Here is a 16,497-nt window from a genome sequence, read left to right as displayed (position 1 = left end):
TTTTGCACTATTTCTTTCCTTTTACTTTTAGGCCCCGTTTGGTTCACGGAATGAGTTTGATGAGAAATCATTTCCCATGTCATTTCCCAAGGGATAGGAAAGTGACCCGAAAATATCACTTTATTTCATTTCCCATGTTTGTTTTGAGTAGGAATGGAAAACAAATTTTGTTTAGTTTTCCAATTGTACCCCTATTAAAAAACAAAATACCAATAGTTGTTGGATAAAAACTGTAATTATGAATTGTTACTAAGGACAAATTAGTCCAAAAAAGGTGTATTTAATTCTAGTCTTACTTTCCCATGGGAAGGGAAAGTAGAACCCAAGGATGAAGGAATGATTCACTTTCCCTCCTACTTTCCCATGTGCTAGGCAACGCTTTCCCATACTTAACTTACCAAACATGGGAAAACAATTGATTTTTCATCCCCATGATTCCTTTCCTATGAACCAAAAGCAGCCTTAGTTTAAACTTACCAAGAATTAGGTAAGCTTCGACCAAAAAAAGAAAAAAAGAGAGTAAGCTTTCTATTACTTAAGAAAAACAGAGCTTAATCAGAAAGGTTCTGTAATTAATTATTGTATAACTTGACGTGTTCTTCAGCTCTTGAGCCATTCTCAGGTTCCTTTTGAATCGATTGGAGGTAAAGAAGAATGTGGTTCCCGTAACCAATCAATCAAATCCCCATTTCTGAGACTCACAGGTCAGTTTCCGCCAAATCGTTTCTTTTTTTGTCTTCTTATCAAATATGTTTTCTTTCTCTTGCGAACGGTTATTTATCGATTCGGTCAAATTAGGGTTTCAATTCAACTCGTTAGGTTTGGTATTTGGTTTTGAATTTTATTGGTTGCTGTGAAAAAAATAAAATAAAATCGAATTGAAATTGTTTCCTGACAATTGGTATGAATTTGCTTTTGAATTTTATTGGGTTTGAAGAAACTTCTGGGTTCTATATATTTCCGGGGATCAAAGACATAGCTTCGGTGACAAATGGCCACTCTGTGAATAACTTAAATGGGAAACTGGTATGAAGAACAAGAGAAATGAAAGAGAGAATGTTTCCCGAACTGTGTGACTTGGAATTGGATTTTTGGTCTTGTTGCTGTTGCCTATTTTGTCGAATTGTGGCTTTTTTAGTCGTGTACTGAGTGTTTAAGTTAATGTGGATTTGAAGAGTTCTGCTGCTACAAATGAGGAAAAGAGAAACTTTAACTTCAATTTCAATTTCTTTAAGGGCTTTATTTATTCAGAACTTACATTGAGGTGAAAATATGGTAATTACATGCAATGCTATATGCTAAGCTACTAGATTGGAGAAACATATAAGTTCTTCCATTCCATAAAATTATAAAAGAATAAATGCAAGGTTAGAGAAAGAATGCCTCATCAAGAGGGGGGGAAACGTTTGTGGCAGTGTTTTGATTTGCAGATGGTAAGGGTAAATTTCAAATAGATTCTCGAAAATTAATCAGCTGTAGAAAAACCTATTGAAATTGCAAGCTTTATTGGAGGAAAGGGAAAGTTTGGTGTCCCATTTTAATTTCAAATAGTTCTAGTCTTGGCGTCATAGCTGAAGGTGTAAGCTGGCTTGCATATTACTAAGATTGGCTTATACCAGTCTTACTTATCTAAACTCCTTATGGCTCCATTTTAATTTTTCAGGCGACATTAGAATGTACCAGCCAGGTGTTGTATTAGAGGGGATCAATCAAATGGAACTGAGCCAACAATTGCTTATATCTGGCCTTCCAGATGACATTGCTCTCTTTTGCCTGGCTAGGGTTCCCCGGAAGTATCATACACTCCTAAAGTGTGTTTCAAAAAGATGGAGAGACGTAGTGTGCAGTGAAGAGTGGCATTCTTACCGTCAAAAGCATAAACTTGATGAGACTTGGATCTATGCTTTGTGTCGAGACAAGTTGGACCGACTTTGCTGGTATGTGTTGGATCCCTCCCAACTCATCACGAAGGTCATGGAAGCTTGTTCATGGACTTCCGCCTCGCGTCTTGAAGAGAAAAGGCATGAGTTTCGAAGTGCTGGGAAACAAAGTTTACCTGTTGGGTGGTTGTGGTTGGTGTGAAGATGCTACTGGCGAGGTCTACTGTTATGATGCTTCCCTGAACGCTTGGAGTGAAGCTTCTCCATTATCCACTGCTAGGTAATACTTCTCACTTGTACTTTCTGCAGAGTTTTTCATGGGTTAAAGCTGGAATAATATCTCCCAGGTTCAAATATATCACATTATCTGCTGAGAGAACACTATATTTCATGCAATGCTAAAGATTGGCGATTTCGTCTTTTGACCTGTCAGAGCATAAATGCTGTCGTGATGAATAGTAAAAATTCATGCAAATTAGTTTGCTTTTTGTCATTATTATAATTGTAAAGAGCCTTTGCTTTATTTGATTTGTGCATGCAGGTGCTATTTCGCTTGTGAAGTGTTGGATGGAAAAATATATTCCATTGGTGGTTTAGGTTCAAATTCAAGTGATCCACATTCTTGGGACCTCTATGACCCTTGCACCAATAGTTGGAAATTTCACTCTGACCCAAACATTGTCCCTGAAATTGAGGATTCTGTGGTCATGGATGGGAAGATCTACATTCGCTGTGGGACTTCTGCTGTAACTTCTCATGTGTACGCTGTTGTTTATGAACCATCAAGTGGCACATGGCAGCATGCAGATGCCGACATGGTTGCCTGCTGGCGGGGTCCAGCAGTTGTCGTAGATGGGACCCTCTATGTGTTGGATCAGAGTTCAGGAACCAGGCTGATGATGTGGCAGAAGGAGTCTAGTGAGTGGATTCCTGTTGGGAGGCTGTCATCCTTGCTCACCAGGCCGCCCTGTCAACTTGTAGCTATTGGGAAGAAATTTTACGTTGTAGGAAAGGGGCTTAGCAGTGTCATGTTTGATGTTGAGAATGCAGGGAATATGGAAGGGGTGATGGTTAGTTCTTCAATACCTAAATTGAATTCTGATGATGATGTAATCAGCTGTAAATGTTTATCAATTTGATTTGAAATTATTGTTGCCGAAGGAGTCTTGGGAAACTACCATTGTATAATATCTTCAGTGTACATGCTTGGATGTATTTGGACGTCTCATAAACATGAAATTATTCATAAGATTTGTTGGTTTACCATTCTTGATTAAAAAGTATAAGCTATGAAGCTATTTATAACACTTGTACCGCTAGACATCCCCAAGGGTTTGAACTCGACGTTGTTGACTGTGATGTTGTGGTAAGATTTGCATTTTTACTATACATACCTTGTGAGACTCAGAGTAGATGTATAGCCCGTCTAGCTCAGTTGGTAGAGCGCAAGGCTCTTAACCTCGTGGTCATGGGTTAGAGACCCACTGTGGACGCTTACAAATGTTCTACTTTTTGTTTTTGTATTCAACTAGAAAGAGAGACTCTTTTTGAAAAAAAGAACCATAAAAACTTAAAAAATTTACTGGACTTTCAAAGTAAGTATTTTGGTTCCTACACAAACGAAAGATAATGTTAGTAAAGTGCCTTTATCAGATTGACAACCCTTTCATTTTTGTGATTGAATCACTTCACTCAAATTATTCCATTGTTTTATTCATACGAGCAATACAGTAAAAGGCAATAAGCGTCTGCATTTCCTACATTGAGATAGAATGCTCGAATAAGAAAAAACATAAGGTACAAAAGAGCATCATACCAAATACTTCATGGATGAAGTTCCCATTAAGTTCTTACAAATAACGGTACAACTCATTTATTATAAAATAAATGGTTCCTTTATTTCAGTGAAATCCCTTATCATCATCACTCAAGTACTCAAAAGCTAGTACAAATAGCAGTCATGCATCTCGCCCATCTTCAACTGAAGGAAAGCATGTCGTCTCAAAAGTACCTGCACTAAAGATGAAGGGAAGCATGATTATAACCGGTGAACAAAATCATGCATGCATGTTCCTTTTGTATAGCAAAAGAAAGAAAGTTCATATTTCCTTTTTTTATAAATATTAATTATGTTCTGTAATATCTGCATGCATTTCGGGATAAAGAACAACTAACTTGCATCATTGAATTTCAAAAATAGTATGTGAGAGAGATAGTAGTAATTACCATTTATCTAGCATTAGGCATCCTTTGCCTGATGATTTCTGCCTTCACGTACAGCCAATCTGTGAAACAAGTCCAGAAATTGAAATATGTATATCTGCATGACCTGTTGAATAGAAGAGTGCCAAAAACTCCCCAAAATCCAACAACAAACCCAAGCCCCAAGCTGATGTAAAATCCTTGCGATATGAGCCCATCTTTATCATCTTGATTCACCAACACAGTTTGTCTTGGACCTTTTTCCTCCTCATCGCATGTCCTTAGGAGTGGCAGTCCACAAAGTAGAGGATTTCCACCATAAGAAGATGGACCAAAGCTTTGGAGTTGGGTGCCTATTGGAATTTTTCCAGACAAGTTGTTTTCTGACAAGTCCAGGTAACCAATACGAGGTATCCGAGATAGACTGTTTGGAATTCTGCCATTAATCTGGTTTCTTGATAAATCAAGGGAATCTAACTCCTGCATCATTCCAATCCTTGGAGGTATTTGACCTGTTAATTGGTTTCTCGACAGGTTTAAAGATACCAAACCAACAAGATCAGTGATTTCACTAGGAATCTCCCCAATCAACTTATTGCTTGAGAGATCAATACTCTTTACAAGTCCCAGAGTTCTTTGGTATTTAGACCTTACCCCTTTCCATGTTAAAGATGCTTCATCAACATAACCCCAACCAACACGTCCTTCCCGCGGAATCATATACCAATGTTCAATAGTTGGACTTGAATTTCCTTTTTGAGCCAAAAAAATCAAATTGTTGAGACATTTGGGTATAGTTCCAGAGATGTTGTTCATCGACAAATCCAAAATTTGAACGCGTGTCAGATGGCATAATTGGGGCGGGATGCTTCTATAAAACTGATTACCTCGAAGGATTAAGATAGCCAAATTTGGAAGACTAGCGCCTAACCATTCAGGTATTGAGCATGATAAGTTATTTTCCCCAAGATCAAAAAGTGTCAACTTTCTACAATTCTTCAATTTTGAAGGCAACTCTCCTACAAATCTGTTGTTACTTAGTCTTAATGTCTCGATACTAAACAAGTACCCCATCGTGGTGGGAATTTTTCCAAATAAATAGTTATTGCTCAAATCAAGAAAGACTAATTGTTTAAAATGGATCCAACAATCTGGAAGTTCTCCAGATACATGATTGCTTGAGAGATTAAGAAAGGTTAAATTACTATCCTTGCTTGCACACAAAAAAGAAGCTTCCCCTGAAAAGTTATTATGGGAGAGATCTAGAGCTGAAACTTCTGATAGAATTGAAGGGATTGGACCCTCCAATTGGTTCCAACTCAAATCTAGGCGCGGTGCAAACTCCAATCTAATATTTCCAACTGTTCCTCTCATTTGATTGTGAGAGATATCCATAAACTCTAATTTTTGTGGCAAATCCCAAAACCAACTTGGAACGGTATCAGAAATTCCAGCATCAGAAATATCAAGCCATGTATAATTTTTTTGAGTTTGAAGCCATTTTGGGAAAGACAACATCTTACAAGACTTCAAGTCTATGTATCGCAATTGGAAGGGAGGAATCCAATCAAGACTGAAGTTTAAAAGTAGTGAGTTAGATGATAAACTCAAATAACTTAATTTGGAGAGTTTTGAAAAATGAGTTTCTGAAATCACTCCTTCCAAAGAATTCCCTTCAAACCAAATAGTCTCCAGCTTGGACATCTGTCCAATACTTTCAGGTATTCTTCCACTTAAATTATTGCTCCAGAGTCTCAAGTATTTCAGTGATACGAAGTTCGTAAGATCAGGCAATGAACCCGAAATGTTAGGATTATAAGAGATATCCAAACTCTCCAATGTCATTTGAGCGCATTCCAACGTTTCAACAAAGTCTGAAAGTTGTCCACTAAGACTATTACCCCAAAGGTCCAACTCTCGCAGCCTACATAACTTGGCAAAGGAATTCGGGATCCATCCTTCAAGTTGGCTATAATAGAGACTAAGATGTGCAAGAGAGCTCATGTTTTCGAAAACATCATAAGGAATGGAGCTGAAATTGTTCCAAGATAGATCAAGATCAACAAGGTTGGTATGAGTACTGGACAACCATTGGAAAATTGAAGAGTTGAGATTGTTGCTGGAGAGATCGACATGAACAAGAGATTTAGAAGAATTCATAACAGAAACAGAGGATATAACTGGAGGAGGAAGATTACACCCCCGTAATATCAAGTTTCTTAATTTAGGAAGCATATTAACTGCTTCCAGCCAACCAACAACATCACTGAGAGTAGAGTAACATAGGTCCAAGTGTTTCAGACCTGAAAGATTAGGGAGCCAATTGAGGTTTTTTGCATGAAAAGAGTTCTCCTGATATCCATTAAAGCTGAGATCGAGATATTGCAAGTGTGTAAGGTTTCCAAGTTGGTTTGGAATTTGACCTCCAAAATTTGCACGAGAAAGATTGAGGTATATTAAATTGCTCAGAGATCCAATGAAATCTGGAATTTTGCTCCCACTGAAATTATTGTAACTAAGGTCCAAATACTCCAAATGCTGCAAGTGAATGAGTTTAGGACTAATCTTACCTTGCAAATATTGTTCTCCAAGATCAAGCTTAACAACATGACCAGTTTGGTTGTTGCAGTAGACTCCGTCCCATTGGCAACAATTTTTGTTTTGGGCTTCTCTTCCCCATGAAAGGAGGCGATCGCCGTCGTCACCAACGAGGCCTTGTTTGAGTGCAAGGAGTGCTTGCCTGTCCCTCTCGCTACATCCAATGCAAGGACTGCTCATGTGTAGTAAAAGCACCACCACAATTGCATAGAGGAGTTTGAAGCAGCACCTTGCTTCAACCATGTTAGCTACAGTCATGATCAAGACGAACAAGGGAAACTCTTTAGGAAAAATGTAAAGCACAACCAAAGTAAGCATACATGCCAAACTGGTGAAGTACATATATATGCTTGTATGATATCTCAAGATTGACGAAACATGGTTGACTTGACTCTTTATCCTAAAACAGAATTTTGACAAAACTGCTTTCCCACTTAATGCAATCAATAAAGCCCCATTATCCTAAAACAGAATTCTGACAATTTATTTTTTTCAATGATCAATTTGGCTAAATTTTTTTTCATTGACCAAATTAAAATTTTGTGTAAAATCCAATGACCAAAAAAAGTATTTAACCTTTTTTTTGTTTTAAAATTCTAGTCGAATGTGGTTTGCATTGTAGTGTGGTTATTTCTAAATCTCAATTTATCATGGTAACAATTTCTGAGTTCTAACTTGTTATTAATAACGATATTTATAGTGGCTACCACAACCTAAACTCGTGTATAATAATTCTACTAAACGACATGGTTGACACAGATAATTCACTAAACATGGGTGAGTCTTTAGCAAACTTACTTTCGACCGAGGCATAGAAATCAGTAAAGCCCCTTTGTTCAGCATAAAAAAGAATTATGCCAAAATCACGTTTTTCAGAAGTGAAAGTGTGAACTCTTGAATTAGAGATGAAAGTTGCTTTGAGAGAGATGAGTATCTTGCCTCAGATTATCACATTTAGTGCATCTATGATTAATCACAATACGCAGAGACTGGCAAGGTCTCTGCTACCACAAAAATTAAGCTGATTGCTACCACAGAAATTAAGCTGATTTCTACAGTCGAAAGAGTCCAGTCTGTCGGGCGATGTGGCATTAAATGATGGTTGAAATTGAAGACAATTTTGGTCTTATTTGCTCTTGGAAAAACAGGTATATGAAGGAAAAAAGAGCATTGTTTTTTCACATTGAGCCAACTGTCTATTAACGGGCAGCAAGCGATTAATGTGAAAGACGAGCACGCAAGAGATGAAACACGGGTTGCATTGAGAGATAAACCAAGAGCAAAGCAAGAGATGAGAAATAAAAAAAGTTCTTGTTTTTATGTTGATTTAACTCAAGTGTATTTTGTACTGTTATTATTCTCATAGTGAATTCTGTCTAAATACGTATGTACACATGATTATGTCAAACCTCTTAAATCTCTTGTGCACTAGTATTTTTACTCCTTGTTTATTTTATTTTGTTTAATTGTGGTTTGCGTTGTGGTGTAGTTAATTATGAATCTTGGTTTAACACAGTTAAAAGCACAACAAGAATAATGATATATCTTACAATTACAATTGTAAGGAATTGATATAAGTGTACTCTGGAGGATGAAAAACATGTCTTTGTTGATTGCAAGCTTGATATTGAGGTTTGGCAGGACACTAATTGGCCAACCTCATCATATGAAAAACGCGTCTTTCCCTACATATGGATTCACAAGAAGGAGAATCGTTGACAATTCGTAAATGTGACAGATTCGTGCATAAGATCTCAGATTGAGCTGAAATCGAAGATAAACACACATGACCAAAGAAAGTGAAATGCAACAGACTTTTGAAGTAGATATTAAATGGAAAATTAGATTAAAACCCAAAATTGGTAGGGTTTATCAGGAACAACCCATGCATTTTTAATGGGAACTATTTACCAAATAGGTTCGAGTGTCGAGGTAGTCTACCTAACAAAGAGAAATACGATTTGTGAGTTTTTTTTAGCATATGTAGGTATACTAATTTGGGAAGATGATACAAATATTGAAGTTGATTGAGACTTTTTGTTTTCATTATTCTAGAGTTTGGTTGTTCTAAATTTGGATGATATTTTGAGTGAATTGAATTTAAATTTGAATTTGGTTGATGAATTTGAATATTTATGTTATTTAAAATATGTTTGGAAGTATATATATATATATATATATTGTTATTATTATATATTAATATATATTTTTAATTGCAGTATCCAAATTACTAAAGCCTGGAGGCCGCATGAAGCTGTTTGAAAGCTGCTTCCGCAGCCTTCTGCTCTTTTTCTTGTTTATGCTTGTTCTTTTCGAACCTGATCCCACACCGATTGCAAAGAGTCTGCAAAAATAAAAACATCCAATTACTTTATACGTACAACTTTTTTAGTAAGTGGAGACTTTTCAGTGCAGGAAAATAACGAGGAGTGGTTACCAAATTTGGTCCTCCCTCCCTATCTACTTAGTCTACGTAACTTGATATTTCTGAGCTGCCAATTTGGACGCCATACATACATATGTGAGGCGTCATTGCTTATTTCATGTGACCGTGCTGTTTCCATTTTTGTCTTCTGCTTCAAATTTCTCCTCGACTGAAGTAGACAAGTAATGGACTTAATTGTTTCACTCGAAACTGGGTTCGTCTAAAACACGCTGCAAAGAAAAGTAGATTCACAAGTAACAAGGAGAATCTAGCAACTACAGGTGACCAAAACAGAGCCACATATTCACCAAACAGGACCACATCAATGATCTGCACTTGTGCTAGGGATTGAATGCATCTTGGAATTATTATAATTTGGAACGCATAAAATTGATTGACGTACTTATAGTCTTTTCATAAGGTTGGGTAAAAGCAAGAATTCCTAGCTAGCCCGTGCTTAAAACTCCAAAGGACATACTATAGGGAGATAGTTGCACAAAAATGAAGCTAAAGAGTGTCCAAATAAGAACATCGGAATTTCATTGAATTTAGGGAAATTAATGGATGACAAGACTTGTGGAAATAAATGGATGAGAGAAGACTTACGGAAATAAATAGATGAGAAGACTTGTGGGAAAAATGGATGAGAGAAGACTTGTGGAAATTTGGTATTGGGAGACCGAATGCGTGGCTCACAAGAATTTGGGATGAAAGTACAACTGTCAAAAGATGAAGCTGTGATACATGTGTCTGTACCCAAAAAAGTATAATATCTTCAGTGTACATGCTTGGATGTATTTGGATGTCTCATAAACATGAAATTATTTATAAGATTTGTTGGTTTACCATTCTTGATTAAAAAGTATAAGCTATGAAGCTATTTATAACACTTGCACCGCTAGACGTGAATGGCTGTGAGAGCTAACTTTGGATTGTTGTTCCATGAGAAAGCATATGACACATACACATGTATCTATCTGTATAAATTTAAAAGACAGACCCAAAGAGAAGAAAGAGATTTGCCCACTAAATTTGTGCTGAGGTCAAACTCATATCTTTTTGGGTTGCTTTAAGAATCTTTAATCATTGTTTCTTCATTTGGTTTTATATTCTTAATTTTATTCTAAAAGATGATTGGGAATTGGCTGATTAGGCTTTGAGCCTTAAAATTCAATGCCAATTAAGTGGTTGGGTGAGAGTCTATTTATACATTGATTGGCCCAACATTTTCAGAACATGGGCTTTGTTTTGATTTGGACCCTTCCTTTTCTGAACTTGAGTGCAGTGTGTCAAAACAAAACTTCAACGTCATAAAAATTGCAATAATTTGCAACCATTTAAATAAAAAAAATTGTGAGTTTTTTAATATTTATTTTGGGCCTCAAAGCAAGAAAGGGTTTTGACCAAAAACAAAGAAAAATCTCATGTTGTTTATAGATATTTTGTTTTGAATACAATTCGAACTCGGGTGTATAGAGTGAGGAGTGAGGAGTATATTCACTCTAGCTAACTTGGTTAAACCCATATTTGCGTTATTAATAGATTTATAATAGTTGTAAACAAAAACTCGTTGCATTCGAATGGAGAAAATAAATTTGATTTTGGACAAAATGTTATTGATGAGAAGAGGGATTCAATTAAGAAGAAATATTATTAGATTAAGAACTAGTCGAATTTAAATCAATATAATGATTGCTTTTTAAAAAAATCTCTTTTTAAAACTACAAGGTATAAAATATGATTATTGTCACTTCAAAAAAACTTGTCGTGTGTATGTTTTAAATTATTTTTTTTGGAGTCAATAATAGTTTCCTAGTAATTTATTTATACTTTTCTCACACTCATTACTTGCTTATTATAAATGAAATAAATTTTTATTATGCAAATATAAGAAAAAGTAATTTATATGATGAGCATATTAATGAAATTTTTTACCAAAAAAAAACACATCATCGCTGATACTTATGTAATTAAACACGTTTCTTTTTCTGCCCAACAGTTCATTGGCCAAGGCACGTCAAGTCCAAACTTTTACCATGCACCGCGACGCACCAGATCTAAAAACCATCAATTCAAATTCAACCATGTAGTATAGGCCTCTCTCTCTCTCTCTCTCTCTCTCTCTCTCTCTCTCATTTTCAGTTGAAACGATTGCGTCACCAATTCAAGCACTTTAGCTTCACCAATCACCACCATGGATTCCGTCTCGAAAGACCAAAATTCAAACCCTAATTTCAATTCTCTGTTTAGTCTCTGAGCTTGCTTCTCTGTTTTCGTTTGTCTGTTTCATTTGCATTTTGCAGTGATTGAGTTCCTGGGCTGCGTTCCTCTGCTTCAGAGGCTTCCCAGCTCTTCTCTCAAGAAAGTTGCCCAGCTCGTGATTTTGAAGCACTACGGTCAATTCTATTATCTAATTGTTTGTATAGTTTTTGTTCCAAAGATGTGACATTTTCCTTTCTGAAAATTTAGTATCATTTGGATTTATTTTTGTTCCAAAGATATTGGCTTTGAACAGAACAGCCAGAGCATTCTGTTTAATGTTTTTGTAAATAAAAAAATTCAGAAAAGTTGCTAGATGTTTAACTTTTTGTATTAGGCTTCCTCCATTAGCACAAAATTTAGTGAACAACCATTTTAAGTTTTATGAAAGTGTAATTCAAGGGTTTTTTCTTTGGAGAGTTTCTATAACTTCTGTTGAAAAGTTCCGTTGCCAAAATTCTATGTTGGTTGATAGCTGAAGGAAGAAATTGTTTGGTAAACATTTTATAAAAGCTGCTGTATGTAGTAGAAACTTTGTGCATAGTATTTCAAGAAATTTAATATTAAGTGTTGTGAAACTTTGTGCATAGTTTTACTAAATGATCAGAATGATCATCTATTTTTCACATCATCGTGATTTTCGTTATATGTGAAGTTTTTGTTTTGTTGGATAATTGATATCTCAAATTTATATGATACTAATGATTGCTTGATTCAGGATTTACCGAATCAAGGCAGCTGCAAAGAAATTTGTCCCTTGGCCTATAGAGATACGATTTTGTGAGCCAACAGCTCAACCAATCAGACTAAATCCCCACCAAGGTTTGCTTGCTTTACTGTGTTTCGTAATCTAAATTTTATTGTGCCCTCAGTATGCTTCACACTATGTGGAGATGAATATTTCTTTTTTGTTTCGTTGATTTACCAGTTTTGGTACTCAACTCTTTATCTAAGTAGAATTTAGTGACGTTGCAGTTTGAGGTTCTGGTTTAGAGCAAAAGGAAAACTTTCAGATGATCAGGCTTTGCATAGGTATGCACCCATTTTATCAGTAAGCTAAGCTGATAGTTCTCTTTTTTTTTAGGTCCATTATTGGGCTATTTATGTTTGTGAGTATCTAGCACATTTAGTAAATACATTCGCAATGTAGCTCATTTTGGGCCTCCCTTTTGCCCCTTTTCATACATCCAAATGTAAGTAAAATTTCATGGAGCATTCAACTGTTAGACCAAGGTCTGACGTGGATAAGTCTACTGAGCTTTTGAATTTGAATGTTAGTTCTTTATCCTCAGGTTATGTTGAATGAGGAGCTTTGTGTTGTATAGAACTCTATCACTTCATAGCTGATATCCTGGTTTGTAGGAACAGCTTTCTGTTTTTCAAACTTGTACTTATCAATACGTTCATTATAAATATACAGCTGCAGCCAAATTGGCTAAGCAAGCTTTTCACACCATTTCAAAGTCTTTCATGGTATTAGAGCCTCTAGTCTAACGACACATTATTTTTTTTCTGTTCTCATGGCTACCAACAACTCAGGTGCTGCTCCTACCAATACCAATGATGCAAATCCACCACCACCACCTCCACCCAACAATTCTACCATAACCACCCATGCTGCTCCACCCTCAGTTTCAACATGGATTACTGATTATTGTTTTCCGATGTGGTGATTGTTTTGTATATGATTGCTTTCTGTAGATATTCTATTGTTCATATTTCGATATCTGTATGTAGATATATGATTGATTGTTGTTGTATGATTATTTTGCAGATGTGTTGTAGCATATGCTTCAGATTTGATATTTTCTGGTGTAAGTTTGAATCCCCATCGTAGAAGAGGAGTTAAGTCATCCCAAGTTAGTTTGGACCACGCGTAAGTCCTTTTCATATATGCAAGAGTTTGCAAGGGCCATAAATTGCATGGTGTCCCTTTTTTCTTCCATGCTGATAGTGATTGAAAAATTCTTATTAAATATATATATATATATATTCAATTTCTCTCAGGATGTGGTTTCACCGCCCAGTTAGAGCTGATGACTGGTTACTCTATGTGGTAAGTCTCAAAATCGATATTCTTTCTCACATCGTTTAGTTTTGTTAAAATGCTGATGCATGCATGCCTTCTTTTAACAGATAGTAAGTCCCATTGCCTATAATGCACGCGGATTTGTTTCAGGCCAAATGTTTAATAGAAATGGAGAGGTAAAAACTTTGCTGTTAGGTTTGTATTCATCCAAGCATTGCTTGAGTGTGTGATGCACTAAAGTTTTTGCATGTTTTGATGGCAGCTCATTGTTTCATTGACTCAAGAGTCCCTGAATAGGCCAATTAGACCAATTTCTGCTCCGACATCTAAGTTGTGAGCTGGTGTTGCAGTATACCATGGCACCTAAAAGCACGGCCGGCGATCATGTCCCGGTGAACCAGTTTTAGTTCAGGTTCCGGGTTTCTGCACCGGGTTTTACAGCTAAATAGAATAATGGAATCATAGTATTTGTTATCAAAATGCTTGCAAGAAGTGTGTAATTTCAATTCTGTTAAGATGTAGCAGTTGCCCAGATTGCTGACATTGTCAGCCTCCAAACTCTAGTCCTTGGCCTAAGCATCATAAATTAACTAAAGAATGTTTTACAGTTTTATGAAGTGAAATTAAATGTGTAATCGAATGTTTAAACGTTTAAGTGAAGCAACCTCTTCAAATTTTTTAAAATTTTATGATTACTCTTGTTTTGGATAGGTGGCTTGTGGTGGATGAATCTAGTTCAGTGCATATCTGTATCAAACTAAAAGCTGAGGGGTGAGGAGAGAAAAAGCTTAGCAGAGGATCCGGATCCTTGTTGGAAATCGGATAATGTCCATTTTCAAGTAGTTTCTCATCTTCAAAATATATGACCAGTTTGTTGACGACATTAAGATTTCTTAAAAGACAATATAAATTAAAGATTTCTGTACACTATCAATTTATTGACGAAATTAAGATTTCTTAAAAACAAATATCCTCATTCACAATATATTTTTTTAGTTTAAAAAAAAAAAAATGTTCTTCATTAAGCTCGGATTATCTATCTTACTTTTATTTGGTACCAAACGTATGCTAGCTTCGTTTAAATATTTTTCTAATGTAAAGCTTTAAATTCTAAACTTTAACCCAATTTCTACAAGATTATTATTATTATTATTATTTTTTAAATGGTTAGCAGAGTATGGCAGATAAAATATGAATGAGAAATTTGCATAAATATCATTTGAATTTTTAGGCAAGTGCGCCATTACCACCTGAACTTTTAATTTTTATTTTCAACCACCTAAATTTGGTAAAGTGTTGCAATCAACCACCTATATCTAACCCCGTTAAAGTTTTCGTTAAGTTTAATGGTATTTTTGTATGCTCCATATAACTAAAAATAAAATTTTAAAAACAGAATTTAAAAAAAGGAAAGAAAGATGCCATTACTGCTAATCCACCCTATGCATCAGTGTTCAACCAAAATTTATTTTGGAACACATCACCAGCAGCCACCCCCTCGCTTTTCACCCCCTCCCATTCAACAATGTATGATTCTCCTTCTTTATTATTTGCATAATAATAGGAATATACCTTCTTCTTTTTCTTTTTTTTTTTAAACACAAAATAATAGGAATATACTTAAGCAATGTATGATGATGAAGAAGTTATAAGATAGAAAATTTAAACAATTCTCTTCCACTTTATATCAGATTGCCATGGTTCTATCTTTAAATCTTTTGCCTTCCTGCATTTCTCAGCTTGTCGTTCAATCCAATGAAAGTTTTTTATTTTGAAAAAAAAAAAATTCAAATTCAAATTGCAATTACTCTCTCTTCCCATATATCTAGTGAATTCATAAAATTTAACATTAACAACTAGAACTTGAATTTTATAACTTCATCACAATTTTGGGAAGGAATCAATTTTTTCCTGTTACATACTAGCCTTACTAAATATCCCAAAAAGTTCATAAAGATCTGCCATTGGCAAACAAGTTCTAAAACAAGTGCAGTCCTTATAATGGACATGCCTATAATAAAACAGCAAGTTAATAAAAAAAACATAAAAATAACCAAGCAGTTAAGCTCTCTATGATCTCCAAATCTTTATCTTCTTACCTGGAGACTTAAGCCTAAATTTTCATGTTGTATGGGTTCCATTAGCAACCTAGAGTTTGGTTGGTCTATAGCTGTATTTGCAATTCAATTTCAACAACCCACGTCAAGATTCCAAGAGACATAAATATAGAGCATGGTAGGCAAGGGGTTGGGGAAGGTGTGGTATAATTAGGTTAACTTTATATATAAAAAATTCTGTTTTTTACATTTATTTTAAGTTATAAGGAACATACGAAAATACACTTAACATAAATTTTAACGGAGTTAGATATAGGTGGTGAGTTACAATACTTTACAAAGTTCAAGTGGTTAAAAATAAACATTAAAAGTTAAAGTCATAACAGCGCACATGACTAAAAGTTCAGATGGTATTTATGCAAATTTTTCAATATGATTAAACAAATACGTTCTATTTTATTCTACCATGTTTCAGAAAACGAAGAGTCGTCTGCATTTTTGCACTATTTCTTTCCTTTTAGTTTAAACTTACCAAGAATTAGGTAAAGCTTTCTATTAAAAATAGAGCTTAATCAGAAAGGTTTTGTAATTAATTATTATATAACTTGACGTGTTCTTCAATTCTTGAGCCATTCTCAGGTTCCTTTTGAATCGATTGGAGGTAAAGAAGAATGCGGTTCCAGTAACCAATCAATCAAATCCCCATTTCTGAGACTCACAGGTCAGTTTCCGCCAAATCGTTTATTTCTTTGTCTTCTTATCAAATATGCTTTAAGGGTCATGCTAGGGAGACCAACTTGGGAGACCAATTTGGGTACCAACTCTCTAATAGATGTGGAGCCCACCAATACAATGGGTCCCACGCTCTATTAGAGAGTTGGTATCCCAAGTTGGTCTCCCAAGTTGGTCTCCCTAGCATTTTTCATGCTTTAATGATGGCTTTCCCTCATCTTCAAAATATACGACCAGTTTGTTGACGACATTAAGATTTCTTAAAAAGTTATACTTTATCCATGTTCCACAAATATGAATAAACAAATAAGTTAT

At 35.4% G+C, this 16,497-nt stretch overlaps 2 protein-coding genes, 1 long non-coding RNA gene and 1 pseudogene across 8 annotated transcripts in view; 3 read left to right on the top strand and 1 right to left on the bottom strand.

The window, feature by feature from the left end:
* Positions 1–1,032, top strand: part of LOC148296924 (uncharacterized) — a 7,739-nt gene extending 6,707 nt beyond the window's left edge. Inside the window, exon 4 of the mRNA XM_088248672.1 lies at positions 938–1,032. Within this exon, the coding sequence (XP_088104798.1) occupies positions 938–1,032 (95 nt within the window). The remainder of the gene's footprint in view (positions 1–937) is intronic.
* Positions 487–3,146, top strand: LOC110744926 (F-box/kelch-repeat protein SKIP4-like; annotated as a pseudogene). The gene is made up of 3 exons (XR_015833957.1): positions 487–704; positions 1,664–2,160; positions 2,422–3,146. The product of XR_015833957.1 is annotated as an F-box/kelch-repeat protein SKIP4-like (transcript).
* A 504-nt stretch (positions 3,147–3,650) lies between these two features.
* On the bottom strand, positions 3,651–7,605 carry LOC110744900 (receptor-like protein EIX1). The gene is made up of 3 exons (XM_021944939.2): positions 7,479–7,605; positions 4,107–6,928; positions 3,651–3,891 (listed from the first exon to the last, which is right to left on the bottom strand). The coding sequence occupies exon 2, from the start codon at positions 6,921–6,923 to the stop codon at positions 4,110–4,112; it is 2,814 nt and encodes a 937-aa protein (XP_021800631.2). The 5' UTR covers positions 6,924–6,928; positions 7,479–7,605; the 3' UTR covers positions 3,651–3,891; positions 4,107–4,109.
* A 3,605-nt stretch (positions 7,606–11,210) lies between these two features.
* LOC148296923 (uncharacterized) lies at positions 11,211–13,241 on the top strand. 5 transcript variants are annotated; one of them, XR_015833963.1, is made up of 6 exons: positions 11,211–11,521; positions 12,083–12,186; positions 12,340–12,396; positions 12,657–12,718; positions 12,904–13,033; positions 13,139–13,241. It is a non-coding gene; the product is annotated as an uncharacterized LOC148296923 (long non-coding RNA). The 5 variants fall into 5 exon arrangements; XR_015833962.1 differs by having other exon boundaries at positions 11,211–11,525; XR_015833961.1 differs by having other exon boundaries at positions 11,211–11,859.
* Positions 13,242–16,497: the final 3,256 nt, after the last annotated feature.

The sequence above is a fragment of the Prunus avium genome, chromosome 2 (genome assembly GCF_965620075.1).
Source record: "Prunus avium chromosome 2, drPruAviu1.hap1.1, whole genome shotgun sequence".
NCBI lineage: Eukaryota > Viridiplantae > Streptophyta > Magnoliopsida > Rosales > Rosaceae > Prunus > Prunus avium.
The sequence above is the reverse complement of the archived record's forward strand: the minus strand, read 5'-3'. Positions and strand labels throughout refer to the sequence as shown.

Excerpts from the sequence above, each read along its gene's own strand:
- LOC110744900 (XM_021944939.2), bottom strand. The coding sequence starts at position 6,923 with ATGGTTGAAGCAAGGTGCTGCTTCAAACTCCTCTATGCAATTGTGGTG.